The sequence below is a fragment of the Pleurodeles waltl genome, chromosome 7 (genome assembly GCF_031143425.1).
Source record: "Pleurodeles waltl isolate 20211129_DDA chromosome 7, aPleWal1.hap1.20221129, whole genome shotgun sequence".
NCBI lineage: Eukaryota > Metazoa > Chordata > Amphibia > Caudata > Salamandridae > Pleurodeles > Pleurodeles waltl.
This window is the reverse complement of record NC_090446.1, coordinates 1540162884-1540176659: the sequence shown is the minus strand read 5'-3', so window position 1 is coordinate 1540176659 and position 13776 is coordinate 1540162884. Positions and strand designations below refer to the sequence as shown.

Here is a 13776-nt window from a genome sequence, read left to right as displayed (position 1 = left end):
ACAAAGGTGCGTTACACCCAGTCTGCGGATTCTACAAAGCCAATAAAGGTTACAAGAGGGGTGAAACAGGGTTGTATTTTGGCCCCTTCCCAGCTCTTATTTCGCAATAATGCCCTGGATGACTTCTTAGGTTCTTGTAGTGAAGATGTCCCGAGAATTGGCCCTCATGTCCCCCCTGTACGTCTTTATATGGATGATGCAGTCCTTTTACTTTAACAGCAAATGGTTTACAGAGATGTTTAAATGGTTTTAATGTTTTTGTGTCTAAACTAAACCTTAAGGTGAACCTTAAAAAGTCATTTATTATGTGGACCGAGGAACACCAGATCTAAACAGTTTTACATTGACACCCCAAAAGCCAAGGTACCCTTTTTTAATTATCTTGCCATCTTACTGGATGCAAATGGATCATGAGCCAGGCTAATTATGGAAAGAGTTCAGAAGATGGAAGCAACCTGCGATACTATGTTTTAGGTTTGCAAAAAAAGTTAGGCCATAAGCCTGTCAAGGAACTGATGCACCTTTAGTGTCTGTCAGTTGGTGTATACAGAGCTGGAGTGAGGGGTTACGCTGGCCCCCCAAAATACAGCTGAAAAGAAGTTGTTGGACAGCGTTCTAGCCATTCCCAAAACTACCCCGGGCCTTATTACACACTCAGAATTGACCCGGCTTTTACTGTGAGTTAAGGTGTGGAACTCCCTTGAGGAAGCTTGTTCAAGGAAAGTTTTGGTTGATTGTCTCAATTTAGGCAATATGGCAGTATACCCTGGTTGGCATATGTTAAGAAGACCCTTTCTACCCTGGGATTGCATTCCTTTTTTGATGCTCCTGAAAACATTGGTTCAAAAACAAGAGATGGTAATACAAAGATTTGTGTCATAAAGGAAGGAGATTAGAATTGAGAAGGTACTAGATAGGGACCCAGTTTTGAATTATTTCCCTATCTCTACCACTTCAGGCACTGAAGCTCATCTACTCTGGAGCACTAACTCCGAATTAAGATTTGATTTGAGCAGACTAAGATTAAATAAGATCCATTTCTTAGTCGCTTTTCATTTGGCGGTTACTCGGTCTCCATCTTTACCATGTACGCCCCAATCCACTGTGTGCGTTTTATGCCTTTTTGTATTTTATATCACTCCTTATGAGGCTGCTTTTTACGTCCAGTTCTCTTGCACAAGCACGTTAGCTCTTTTAAGGAAGGTATAAGATTTTTACAAAGTTTAGCCTCTCCTGACTTGTGTTTTGCTGTGCTTAGTTTAATTGTTGGCGCTATCAAAGTCAGGAAGTGGTCTGTCTCAACGTTGTAACTGGGAATCCTGTTTATACCAACATAGTATAATATAGATTGTACATTATGATGAATTATTTTATTGTAATTATTTTTAAATAAAATGTGTGTTTTATTTTTCTGTGATTTTATGGTCGTTTTGACTGAATAAAGTTATTTTGAACTGAACTGAGATGATTTCTAATAAAAAACCAATGATTCTGCTCTCGATTAATGCAACTCGACTTGTCCCATGCTGTGGCTTTGGACAAGCTTCTTCCCTCTCAGAGGATCCCTTGTTCTACTGCTGCACAGGACGAGACGTGGGATGTGTATGCATCTGGTTTGGAAGATTAGGTAGTTTTCATTGTCCAGAGTACTAAGAAAGAGAGATGGTACTTAGGGGTGATATCCCATGGCGCTCTAAGTGTAGATGGGCAAAGAAAAGATAGCAGTTCCGGTAAGACCAAGAATTGTAGATGGTCAGATGCAAATCACAGGGTTGTTTTCCACTTGAAATGAAATAGATATTGATAGCAAACCCTAGGTTGTCTCTGAGGTCCCCTAGAGCCCAGAGGACGAAAGTACAAATGTTTAAAAAATACACAGTTTTCTGTTTTGAAAGGCCACCCTTAAACATGTCCTACGGCTCAGATCAGCGGCCAGTGCATGTGTACAGTGGTCATGAGGGAGCCATGCACAACATGGCCTTCTCTCCCTCAACCCGCCTCAAAGTGCCTAGCGTCCTGCAACCACCTACCGTATCATCCTCCCCGAAATCCAAATAGCTGCCATTCTCCTCACCACCCTCGATGCTCTTCCCCTCTTCCTACATGATGCTCTGCCCTCAATGCCCCGCTGTGAGCCGGACCCCCACGCTGTGCTGACAGCGACCCTGTGACAGATGCTCCTCAGCGAGGCATTTCCCTGGGAGATGGTGAGCTCCTCAGACCCACAGGTGACAGGCGAGTCTGTGACTTGTGGCACCCTTGCTCATTCCTCCCCCTCCCTCAGTTTCTAGAGGTTTGGCTGAAGGTCTCAGAAGACCAGACGTTATAGCAGGCCTTCGGAGCTTGGAGTGTGCTGCACTGATGTCAGAGCAGTGAAAAAATGGGGTTTAAAACCATTGTTCATGACAATCGCCCTTAATGAGACTCATGCACAACAAGACACTGAGAAACAATGTGCAGAGTGTGTTAAATTATGGCAAACAGTAGGAACTTACCCATTGACAACGAACAATTGTCGGAGTAACCTTCCTGTTCCCCTCTGCATGTCATGGTCATGTTAGGATTGATATTGCTCCGGGACACATTACGCTTTACCTCGTCATTTTCATTGCTATTAATGCTGGGGGGCAGCTGCAGATGAACCTTGGCAGATGGGGACCCCCCAGGCCAGGAGCACGATAGCTCCACTTGACTGTCACTGATTTTCTGGGCTCGACATTGGATCCTTCCACTGGGTCTCACTAAAAAGGAAAGAAAGAGAGATGGCATGAGTAGCAGCTCCATCCTGAGCACTGGCCCTATGTTTATATCACCCTGCACTGGACACCCGTGTAGACCTCACGTCCATCTCAGGATCCCACATAAACCTCAGATCCAGGTCAGGATCCCACATAGACCTCATATCCACCTCAGGATCCGATGTAGACCTCACACCTACCTCAGGATCCGATGTAGACCTTACACCCAGTTCAGGATCCCACATAGACCTCACACCCGACTCAGGATCCCACATAGACCTTACACCCAGCTCAGGATCCCACATAGACCTCACACCCGACTCAGGATCCCACATAGACCTAACACCCAGCTCAGGATCCCATGTAGACTTCACACTCAGCTCAGGATCCCAAGTAGACCTCACATCCAGCTCAGGATCCGATGTAGACCTCACACCCAGCTCAGGATCCCACATAGCCCTCACATCCAGCTCAGGATCTTGTGTAGAGCTCACACCCAGCTTAGGATCCCATGTAGAGCTCACCCCCACTCAGGATACCACGTAGAGCTCACACCCAGCTCCGGATTCTATGTAGAGCTCCACACCTGTAGGAAAGTACCATCTTGCCTGGCATGTTACCCCCATATTTCACTGTATATATGTTGTTTTAGTGTATGTGTCACTGGGACCCTTCCAGGCAGGGCCCCAGTGCTCATAAGTATGTGCCCTGTATGTGTTACCTGTGTTATGACTAACTGTCTCACTGAGGCTCTGCTAACCAGAACCTCAGTGGTTATGCTCTCTCTTTGCTTTCCAAATTGTCACTAACAGGCTAGTGACCAATTTCACCAATTCACATTGGCATACTGGAACACCCTTATAATTCCCTAGTATATGGTACTGAGGTACCCAGGGTATTTGGGTTCCAGGAGATCCCTATGGGCTGCAGCATTTCTTTTGCCACCTATAGGGAGATCTGACAATTCTTACACAGGCCTGCCACTGCAGCCTGAGTGAAATAACGTCCACGTTATTGCACAGCCATTTACCACTGCACTTAAGTAACTTATAAGTCACCTACATGTCTAACCTTCACCTGGTGAAGGTTGGGTGCAAAGTTACTAAATGTGTGGGCACCCTGGCACTAGCCAAGGTGCCCCCACATTGTTCAGGGCAAATTCCCAGGACTTTGTGAGTGCGGGGACACCATTACACGCGTGCACTATACATAGGTCACTACCTATGTATAGCGTCACACTGGTAACTCCGAACATGGCCATGTAACATGTCTAAGATCATGGAATTGTCACCCCAATGCCATTCTGCCATTGGGGAGACAATTCCATGATCCCCCGGGTCTCTAGCACAGAACCCGGGTACTGCCAAACTGCCTTTCCGGGGTCTCCACTGCAGCTGCTGCTGCTGCCAACCACTCAGACAGGTTTCTGCCCTCCTGGGGTCCCGACAGCCCTGGCCCAGGAAGGCAGAACAAAGGATTTCCTCTGAGAGAGGGTGTGACACCCTCTCCCTTTGGAAATAGGTGTGATGGCTGGGGAGGAGTAGCCTCCCCCAGCCTCTGGAAATGCGTTGATGGGCACAGATGCTGCCCATCTCTGCATAAGCCAGTCTACACTGGTTTAGGGATCCCCCAGCCCTGCTCTGGCGCAAAACTGGACAAAGGAAAGGGGAGTAACCACTCCCCTGACCTGCACCTCCCAGGGGAGGTGCCCAGAGTTCCTCCAGTGTGCCCCAGACCTCTGCCATCTTGGAAACAGAGGTGCTGCTGGCACACTGGACTGCTCTGAGTGGCCAGTGCCAGCAGGTGATGTCAGAGACTCCTTCTGATAGGCTCTTACCTCTCTTAGTAGCCAATCCTCCTTCCAATGTAGCCAAACCTCCTTTTCTGGCTATTTAGGGTCTCTGCTTTGGGGAATTCCTTAGATAACGAATGCAAGAGCTCATCAGAGTTCCTCTGCATCTCCCTCTTCACCTTCTGCCAAAGGATCGACCACTGACTGCTCAGGACACCTGCAAAACCACAACAAAGTAGCAAAGACGATTACTGCAACCTTGTATCGCTTCATCCTGACGGCTTTCTCGCCTGTTTCCTGGTGGTGCTTGCTCTGGGGGTAGCCTGCCTCCTTCTTGCACCAGGTGCTCTGAAGAAATCTCCTGTGGGTTGACGGAATCTTCCCCCTGCAACCGCAGGCAACAAAAGACTGCATCACCGGTCCTCTGGGTCCCCTCTCACCACGACAAGCGTGGTCCCTGGAACTCAGCAACTCTGTCCAAGTGACTGCCACAGTCCAGTGACTCTTCAGTCCAAGTTTGGTGGAGGTAAGTCCTTGCCTCCCCACGTTAGACTGCATTGCTGGGTACCGCGTGATTTGCAGCTGCTCTGGCTCCTGTGCACTCTTCCAGGATTTCCTTTGTGCACAGCCAAGCCTGGGTCCCCGACACTCTAACCTGCAGTGCACAACCTTCTGAGTTGTCCTCCGGCATCGTGGGACTCCCTTTTCTGACTTCGGGTGGACTCCGGTTCACTCCTCTTCTAAGTGCCTGTTCCGGTACTTCTGCGGGTGCTTCCTGCTTCTGTGAGGGCTCCCTGACTTGCTGGGTGCCCCCTCTGTCTCCTCATCCAAGTGGCGACATCCTGGTCCCTCCTGGGCCACAGCAGCATCCAGAAACCCCAACCACGACCCTTGCAGCTATCAAGGCTTGTTTGCGGTCTTTCTGCGTGGGAACACCTCTGCAAGCTTCTTCATGACATGGGACATCCATCCTCCAAAGGGGAAGTTCCTATTCCTCTTCGTTCTTGCAAAACAGTAAGCTTCTTCCATCCGGTGGGAGCTCCCTTGCACCCTCAGCTGGCATTTCCTGGGCTCTGCCCACTCTTGACACACTCTCGTGACTCTTGGACTTGGTCCCCTTGTCTTACAGATACTCAGGTCCGGAAATCCACTGTTGTTGCATTGCTGGTGTTGGTTTTCCTTGCAGAATCCCCCTATCACGACTTCTGTGCTCTCGGGGGGTTGTAGGTGCACTTTACACCTACCTTACAGGGTCTTGGGGTGGGCTATTTTTCTAACCCTCACTGTTTTCTTACAGTCCCAGCGACCCTCTACAAGATCACATAGGTTTGGGGTCCATTCGTGGTTCGCATTCCACTTTTGGAGTATATGGTTTGTGTTGCCCCTGTGCCTATATGCTCCTATTGCAATCTATTGTAATTTTACACTGCTTGCATTACTTCCTTTTGCTATTACTGCATAATTTTGGTATTGTGTACATGTATCTTGTGTATATTTCTCATCCTCATACTGAGGGTAATCACTGAGATACTTTTGGCATATTGTCATAAAAATAAAGTACCTTTATTTTTAGTATATCAGTGTATTGTGTTTTCTTATGATATTGTGCATATGACATCAGTGGTATAGTAGGAGCTTTACATGTCTCCTAGTTCAGCCTAAGCTGCTTTGCCATAGCTACCTTCTATCAGCCTAAGCTGCTAGAAACACCTCTTCTACACTAATAAGGGATGACTGGACCTGGCACAGGGTGTAAGTACCTCTGGTACCCACTACAAACCAGGCCAGCCACCTACATTGGTTGTGCAGCGGTGCGATAAGTGCTTGTAACTACTTACCACTTTGTCATTTTGTACTTTTCATAGGAGAAAAATATACAAAATAAGTTCAGTGTATGTACACCTAACCAGAAAGTTTTGCTTTTCTTCTCTTACACTTTCTGCTAAGTGCTGAAAAGTACTCCTAAACTTTCTAAAAGTTTCAAAAAGTTTGAAAAAGTTTTTTTTCTGTTCTTTAAAAAGTCCTGAAACTTCTCTCTTTTCACTGTCTCTAAACCTTCTTCGACACCCACTCAGGATCCCATGCAGAGCTCACACCCAGCTCAGGATCCAGTGTGGAGCTCACACCCAGCACAGGATCCCACGTAGTGCTCACCCCCCACTCAGGATCCCACGTAGAACTCACACCCAGCGCAGGATCCCACGTAGAGCTCACATCCACTCAGGATCCCACGTAGAGCTCACACCCAGCTCAGGATCCCATGTGGAGCTCATACCCAGCTCAGGATCCCATGTAGAGCTCACACCCACACAGGATCCCACATAGAGCTCACACCCAGCTCTGGATCACATGTTGAGCGCAGACCCAGCTCAGGATCCCGTGTACAGCTCACACCCACTCAGGATCCCACGCAGAGCTCACACCCAGCTCAGGATCCAATGTGGAGCTCACACCCAGCACAGGATCCCATGTGGTGCTCACCCCCAGTCAGGATCCCACGTAGAGCTCACACCCAGCTCTGGATCCCACATAGAGCTCACATCCACTCAGGATCCCATGTAGAGCTCACACCCACTCAGGATCCCACGTAGAGCTCACACCCAGCTCAGGATCCCATGTCGAGCTCACACCCAGCTCAGGATCCCGTGTACAGCTCACACCCAGCTCAGGATCCTACATAGAGCTCACACCCAGATCAGGATCCCATGTAGACTTCACACTCAGCTAAGGTGCCCAAGTAGACCTCATAACCAACTCAGGATCTTGTGTAGAGCTCACACTCAGATCAGGATCCCATGTAGAGCTCACACCCAGCTCAGGATCCCATGTCGAGCTCACACCCAGCTCAGGATCCCGTGTACAGCTCACACCCAGCTCAGGATCCTACATAGAGCTCACACCCAGATCAGGATCCCATGTAGACTTCACACTCAGCTAAGGTGCCCAAGTAGACCTCATAACCAACTCAGGATCTTGTGTAGAGCTCATACTCAGATCAGGATCCTACATAGAGCTCACACCCAGCTCAGGATCCCATGTAGACTTCACACTCGGCTAAGGTGCCCACATAGACCTCATAACCAGCTCAGGATCTGGTATAGAGCTCACACCCAGCTCAGGATCCCATGTAGACTTCACACTCAGCTCAGGTCCCCACATAGACCTCATAACCAACTCAGGATCTTGAGTAGAGCTCACACCCAGCTCAGGATCCCACATAGAGCTCACACCCAGCTCAGGATCCTGTGTACAGCTCACACCCAGCTCAGGATCCTACATAGAGCTCACACCCAGTTCTGTCTTAGATTCTCTGGACCACACAGGGCTACAACACCTCATTTCTACCAAGAAATTAGAGCCTTGGTCATGACTGGACTGTAGTGACCTGGATACACTTCCTCTCAGTTCATGGTCACACACCCACTGTCTGCCTGTACCTGACACACTGTACTGTAGAGCACAGCACAGATCCTCTCTCCTGTGCACTGAACTGCTGCACACAGTGAGCAGCTTTACATTTCGGGGACATCCCCTCACACCATGGGCTGCAGTGGTTGCATCCACTTGGAGTTGTGGTGTCCTATTATGAAAAAGGACTGCAGTGGTTGCCTCCACTTCTTCCTTTGGGAAGTATCGATCAGCTCACCGGAATGAGGTGCAATAACAGTATTATATCTTCCGGCCGGCCCATCCCTCCTGACCTAAAATAAGAAAACTGCAACGTCAAATAGAAAGTGTACTTCTGCTGAAATAACTTATTACGAATGTGTATTTTCATTGAATAGCAACCCAAAGTAATGAAAAGTTGCTCAATGTACTGCCTTGCATCTCTATGGATCAATGGGGAGTTCCATGATGGGGCCTGGGTGTTCCCTGGCATCCACCCACAAAGTCCTATCTACAAAGAATCACAGACAGGGATTTGCACAAAAAATGCCGCACCTCCTCAAAGCAGGTGGAACGAGGAAAAATGATTTGATTTCACATTGTTTTTCCCGGTTTGCTTGTGTGCTGCACTGTACAGCATAGGTACAAAGGGAGAAAACTCTTAAAGCATAGTTTCTTTACTGGCAGGGACTCCTTCCGGCACAAACCTTTGCTTTAGGGAATGCAGACACCCTGGGACTGCAGTGCCAGGGTGTTTGCACTGGTGCAAGTATCCAGGAATGTGCCAGGGCAGGGAGAGGAGAGTAGTGTTGTATCGCAATAGATATGGCGCTGATATGCGCTCTCCCTTTCACGCAACATTGTGACTTCTTAGTAAATCTGGCCCTATGCGTCAGACTTGTCTTGCTTGCGTGTTTCCAAGGATCACCTCAGTGGAGGTTGCAAAGTACCTATACGGGGAGTACTTGGTCTCATATTCCTAGTCAGGTGTCTGCTTCTGGGACTGGGCCATGTCCATTTGTAAGTGGTTGATCCTCTCTAATCATGGAACAGACGCACTACTACTGATGGGCACTGCGCGAAGGAGTTTCCCTACTGTACCCAAGAACCTCCTTCACATTATCAGTAGTTTGCATTGTCAGGCCTACCCCAGCTCAGCCCTTCCGTGGTAAAATATACTTTCATTTTCAGAAAAAAAGCCCAAAACATAAGGACCTCATTATGAGTGACTTGCACAATTCTGACCCTTGCATTAACACCTGTTTGCTTAGGGGTCGAATTATAAGTTATTGACTCCGGTATTTACTGGGTGCAGTGAAGTCTGTGCATCCTGTTAAATGTCAGCAGATCAAACCTGCTGGAATTTAACCAGTGAAAAATGCCAAATAATTACCTGAGCATGCAGATTCTGCCATTATGTGGAAGGTTTTAAAAGATTAATATTTATGTGGAATAATATTCTTGCAGTTTCTATTTTTTGAAGGGTAATTTTTTTCTCTCTTTGGTTCTGTAGTCTTTAATTATTGTTCTTTCTTTTCTTTCTGAACCTTCTTGTTCCAGGTTCTTTACAGGATAGTTCTATCCATCCTGAAATGAAGCTGATCCCATCCCACTGAAACTTTCTAAATATCCTGCATTCTCATTTCCTCATGGATTTCCAAGAGTCTTAACCCCTACAAAACACAATGATTACCCATTAACTGCTAGGATTTGGTCTGCTAACAGTCAGACCTCTCAGTTATAATCTTTGTTAACAAAAGCACAACCTTGCTTCGGTCATATCTTGTCACAAGGTGCAGATCAAAAAGCTAGTACTGTTGGTTCTTTTATGGAGACATATTCGAAAAAGTTGCATGATAGGGCAAAAATACCAAGAAAAGGTATGTTTTTTCAATGTGTAAAATGTTCTCTGTTTGTGAAAGTTTGTGAAGCTTGTGCTTAGTTGGTAAAAGGAACACAAGTAGGAAATCTCACTTTTTGCTGTGTTACTTTCAAGTTAATTCTATTTTTATGTTTGGCCCATCAGACAACACAGCTGTCTGTTGGCAAAAGACACATTGTGGACTTACCAAGAACACACTTACTATTGGTTGGCTTTACTGTCACTCTTATTTCCCTGCTTCTTATTTGATGGTTTACCTTGTCCATCTTTGGTTCCTTTCCAGCCATAGCATTGGCAATTTACTTGTGTCCTTCACTGCTCACTTTTAGGGAACTAATGTTAAGTCTTCCATTAGCCAAGACATTTTGATTAAAGTAAAATGACATACATAATATATTTAGCTATGGGCACTTTCAGGCAGCTATCTATCCATTGGTCAGTTGTTGTGTCATTTAAACTGTGTCTCCACCCACTACAACATAGATCATGGGGGAAGGGTCAGCCCCCCATTCAGTAATTGGCTTATTTTATTGTGAGCGATGGTATCCTGCTCTTTCACTTAGGCACATGCAGCTAAAAGGTAGGTCAACTCAGTGGTAGAGATGGTGGAAAAGTGTCTCATGTCACTCATCCAGAACTATAGACCCTTCTGAGATAGAAAAGGACCCTTGCATGGTAATGGATGTGTACCCCTGCCCTGAGTGCCCCAGCTGCGGTCATATCTGGATCCTTGGTAATAATTTTTAAGCATGGGCATAGATGGATCCTGCATGTGTGCCATGACCTGGGCCTGTCTCATGGACTGCAGTCTTGCTTACACGGAAGCGGCACCCAAAGCACTATCGTCAGGCAGTGAAAGCTACTACCTCCATCTAGAGTGAACCAGCACGAGTGCGGTGGTGGCAACAGACCGTGTTTTCAATATTAGTGATCAGCAGAACGAGCGGGCCTTTTTACCTGTGTCACTGGAGCAGAGCCTTCTGGCCACTTGTGTAAAGTCCTGCTGCTGTGTGCTTAACGCCTTCTTGGCCTGCATTGGGTTTTATGAAGTGCCAGTCAGCATGCATGGTTGTGTTTGCACAGGGAATGTATGTGTGCCTGTGAATTGGGACAGTACATGAGAGTTAGCGTGCGTGGGTGCGTGCGCACAATGGGGAATGACTGGTGGCCTTTGTAACCCTTTGGTGCACATATCACTGAAGCGGACAACCAGGTGTGATTGTTAATGGCATGGTCTGTGTTTGGGGCTGTCAGATTTGGAGACACTCCTGCTGTAACACCCTGCACTTTAAAGAAGAGCAGAACAGATGTGTGGGAACTTCAAAGTGGGCAACACCCCAGAACACAACTTCAAAGACATAGACACTAAAACACATTTGCGTCTGGAAATTATTTTTATAAACAAGAAAACTTGAAATTCCCAAAATGCCGAACTAAAGCTGTGCCCCACCATGGAGAAGGTCAGCATGAGTTGTGTCTGTTTGGACCAGGAGTGGGAACAAGGATCTGCCATTCTCCTTGCTGGGTGAGGGGACATCGCCCTTGAGAATCAACAACACTGGGGCACCAGCTTCCATCTGACCCAAGACCAGAGGACCCTGTGAGGAGCAGGAGACTGCCTGGGCAGAGCAAGGCCCAGTGGAGATCCTGTTAACTGGATCCCTGAACCAGAGTGCGAGATTTGGGTCCAGGTCTGGACTACGCACCAATTTGACTGTCCACCAATGTGTATTGCTCATGACTCCCGTATGTCAGGTAGGGACCATGGTGAAGGTTAAGGGCCATTGCTCTGGTCATTGTTGTAAAAAGAGGGCTTTTGCCTTGTACAGATTTTTGACCCAAACATGCATGCCCCTTAGCCGTGGTTTGTGACCCTTGTATGTTCTGTAGGGGGCCGCAGGCAAACTAAAGGGCTGTCGCCCTGGTGCAGCCCTGTCTTGAAGACAGGGCCATCATCCTGCACAGTATTGAGACCTGAAAAGGGACACTGCATTGAGTGCTCGGAGTGCTCGTTTTGTAGGCAGGTTTTCAATGCTTTTTCAATGCTTGTTTGACTCAAGACATATGGTATTTGGGACCTGTATGCCAAGTTGGAGCTGCAGCAGAAGCCGAAGGTTGTTGCCCATGAGCTGTGTGCCACTGAGAGTCCAGAGCTGCTACTATGTTATTGAAGCTCGCGCTGTATCCAGGTCTGCCATCGAGACAAGCAGTACTTACCATGACAATGGAAGAGCGCTGTGCGTCTAGGCCCCGTGCAAGCCGCAACAAGACTACTGCTCATCGCCAGCACCAGCCGAAGTCGACTTCAAAGCAGCACCACTGAATGCTCCTGGGCATTCCATCGCACCTCCATCAGGAGCAGGTAAGACTCACCTTGAGTCGCAGTGCACTTTGGGGAGACTTGCTCTGACTGAAGCGCCACGGGCGCTGGGACAATTCTGACGTTAAATCACAGCAATGGAACTTGTAAGACTTGTATTCCCTAGTAGGGCCTAGCCTAGACGTCAGCTCACGTAAATGGGTAATAACCTAATCCATATCTAGAAGAGTGGGACCTGGTGCCGCGCAAAATTGCAAACCTTAAAAGAAGAGTGTGTTATTATTTAATATGTATCATATTTCGCTTTGTGTGTGTGTATAAATGTTACTTTTAATAAAATCGAGTATTTGACAGCTTATTTATTTATTGTGGCTGCTGAACGTACATTGAGTTTTGAGCCTGTGTCTGCCATACACCTACCTATTCTCCTAGAAGCCTTGGACTCTTCCACGCATTACCACAGAGAATCAAGTGCGAAAGTGGTACTTGGCCCAGTTACTCAGAACCCATAGTAGGCCAGGCCACAGAAGCAAAAGTCCGCAACCTCCACGGTAGCGCCCACTAGCTCCTGCCTGCCCTGTTGCCCTCTGAAAGGTGCTGTGACAGGCACTAACAGTCAGATAACCTTGCATCAATTGTTAATCTTTAACAAACCTTCATGGTTTCTACATTACTGATCTTGAGCCTTCGAGCTGAGGCTCAAGTGTTATTTAAATGACTGCTATTTGAAATGCTCTTTTGAATCTTATGTTTAGGGGCACATTTCCTCATCTATTCTTGAGGACAACAGAATCCCGAATCCTGCCAGGGCTTTTTCTGTGTTTATCTGAGATTCTGGCAGCAAGTACTTAAATTGTAAATGAATATGAGCTACAACTGACAACCTTAAACTCCTTTTTAAGTGCACTGAAGAGACAAAGAACTTTACATTTTGAGATTAATGAGAATTTTATTCAAATTAATGATTATCAAGAGTGCCACTGACTGTTTTCAGGTTCTGCTTGAAATGGAATATTGAGCCAGATCTACAAAAATGCAATTCATAGAAATCGCTATTTAAGAAATGCAAAGAAATGCAAAATGTTATGTACAGAGATACAGATTTAATAACTCCCAATAAAGCCAATGGCTATTCAGTTAATGCAAAACCAGGGCAAAAGCCCCCCCCTTGGTGCATGCCAAAAATAGGGGTACACCTGCAGAGCACACATATGCCCGAGGGGCATGTGTGTGCTCTCTATTTCAGTTAAAAACAAGCATTTGTATTGCACTAGGGTTTTGCATTTGTCGGAGTTACAGCTGTTCACACTTGTAAACTCCCAACCGGATTTTTCTTGCATTAAAAAAAAAGAAACTGCGCGATTGCGCTGCTACAGTTCACACTAATAATACCTATCAGCAAAAGTGCAATTAACTGAGTTACAAGGTAGATAGTATGCGAACTTCTGCCCAGCGAGATCGTGCTGCAAAAACAGAGAAAAACTAGTCCACAAACCCAGCGAGCCGCGCATGTTTTCTGTACTTGGTCGCTGCGCTCGAGGAGGACTAACCACCAGAAAAGGCATGACGTGTGCGTGCCTTCCACTAATGAAAGCAAGCAGATTCTAACAGGCAAGCCCACGAGCCAATGAAAGACAGTGACGTGACGTTGATGGGG

General features: G+C 47.0%; 1 protein-coding gene across 1 annotated transcript in view; it reads right to left on the bottom strand.

Moving 5' to 3' along the window:
- The window catches only part of LOC138247106 (carcinoembryonic antigen-related cell adhesion molecule 1-like), a gene marked incomplete at its 5' end in the record, with an annotated part of 137954 nt that overhangs the window by 7188 nt on the left and 116990 nt on the right, over positions 1-13776 (bottom strand). The window contains one exon of the mRNA XM_069201851.1: positions 2496-2741. Within this exon, the coding sequence (XP_069057952.1) occupies positions 2496-2741 (246 nt within the window). The remainder of the gene's footprint in view (positions 1-2495; positions 2742-13776) is intronic.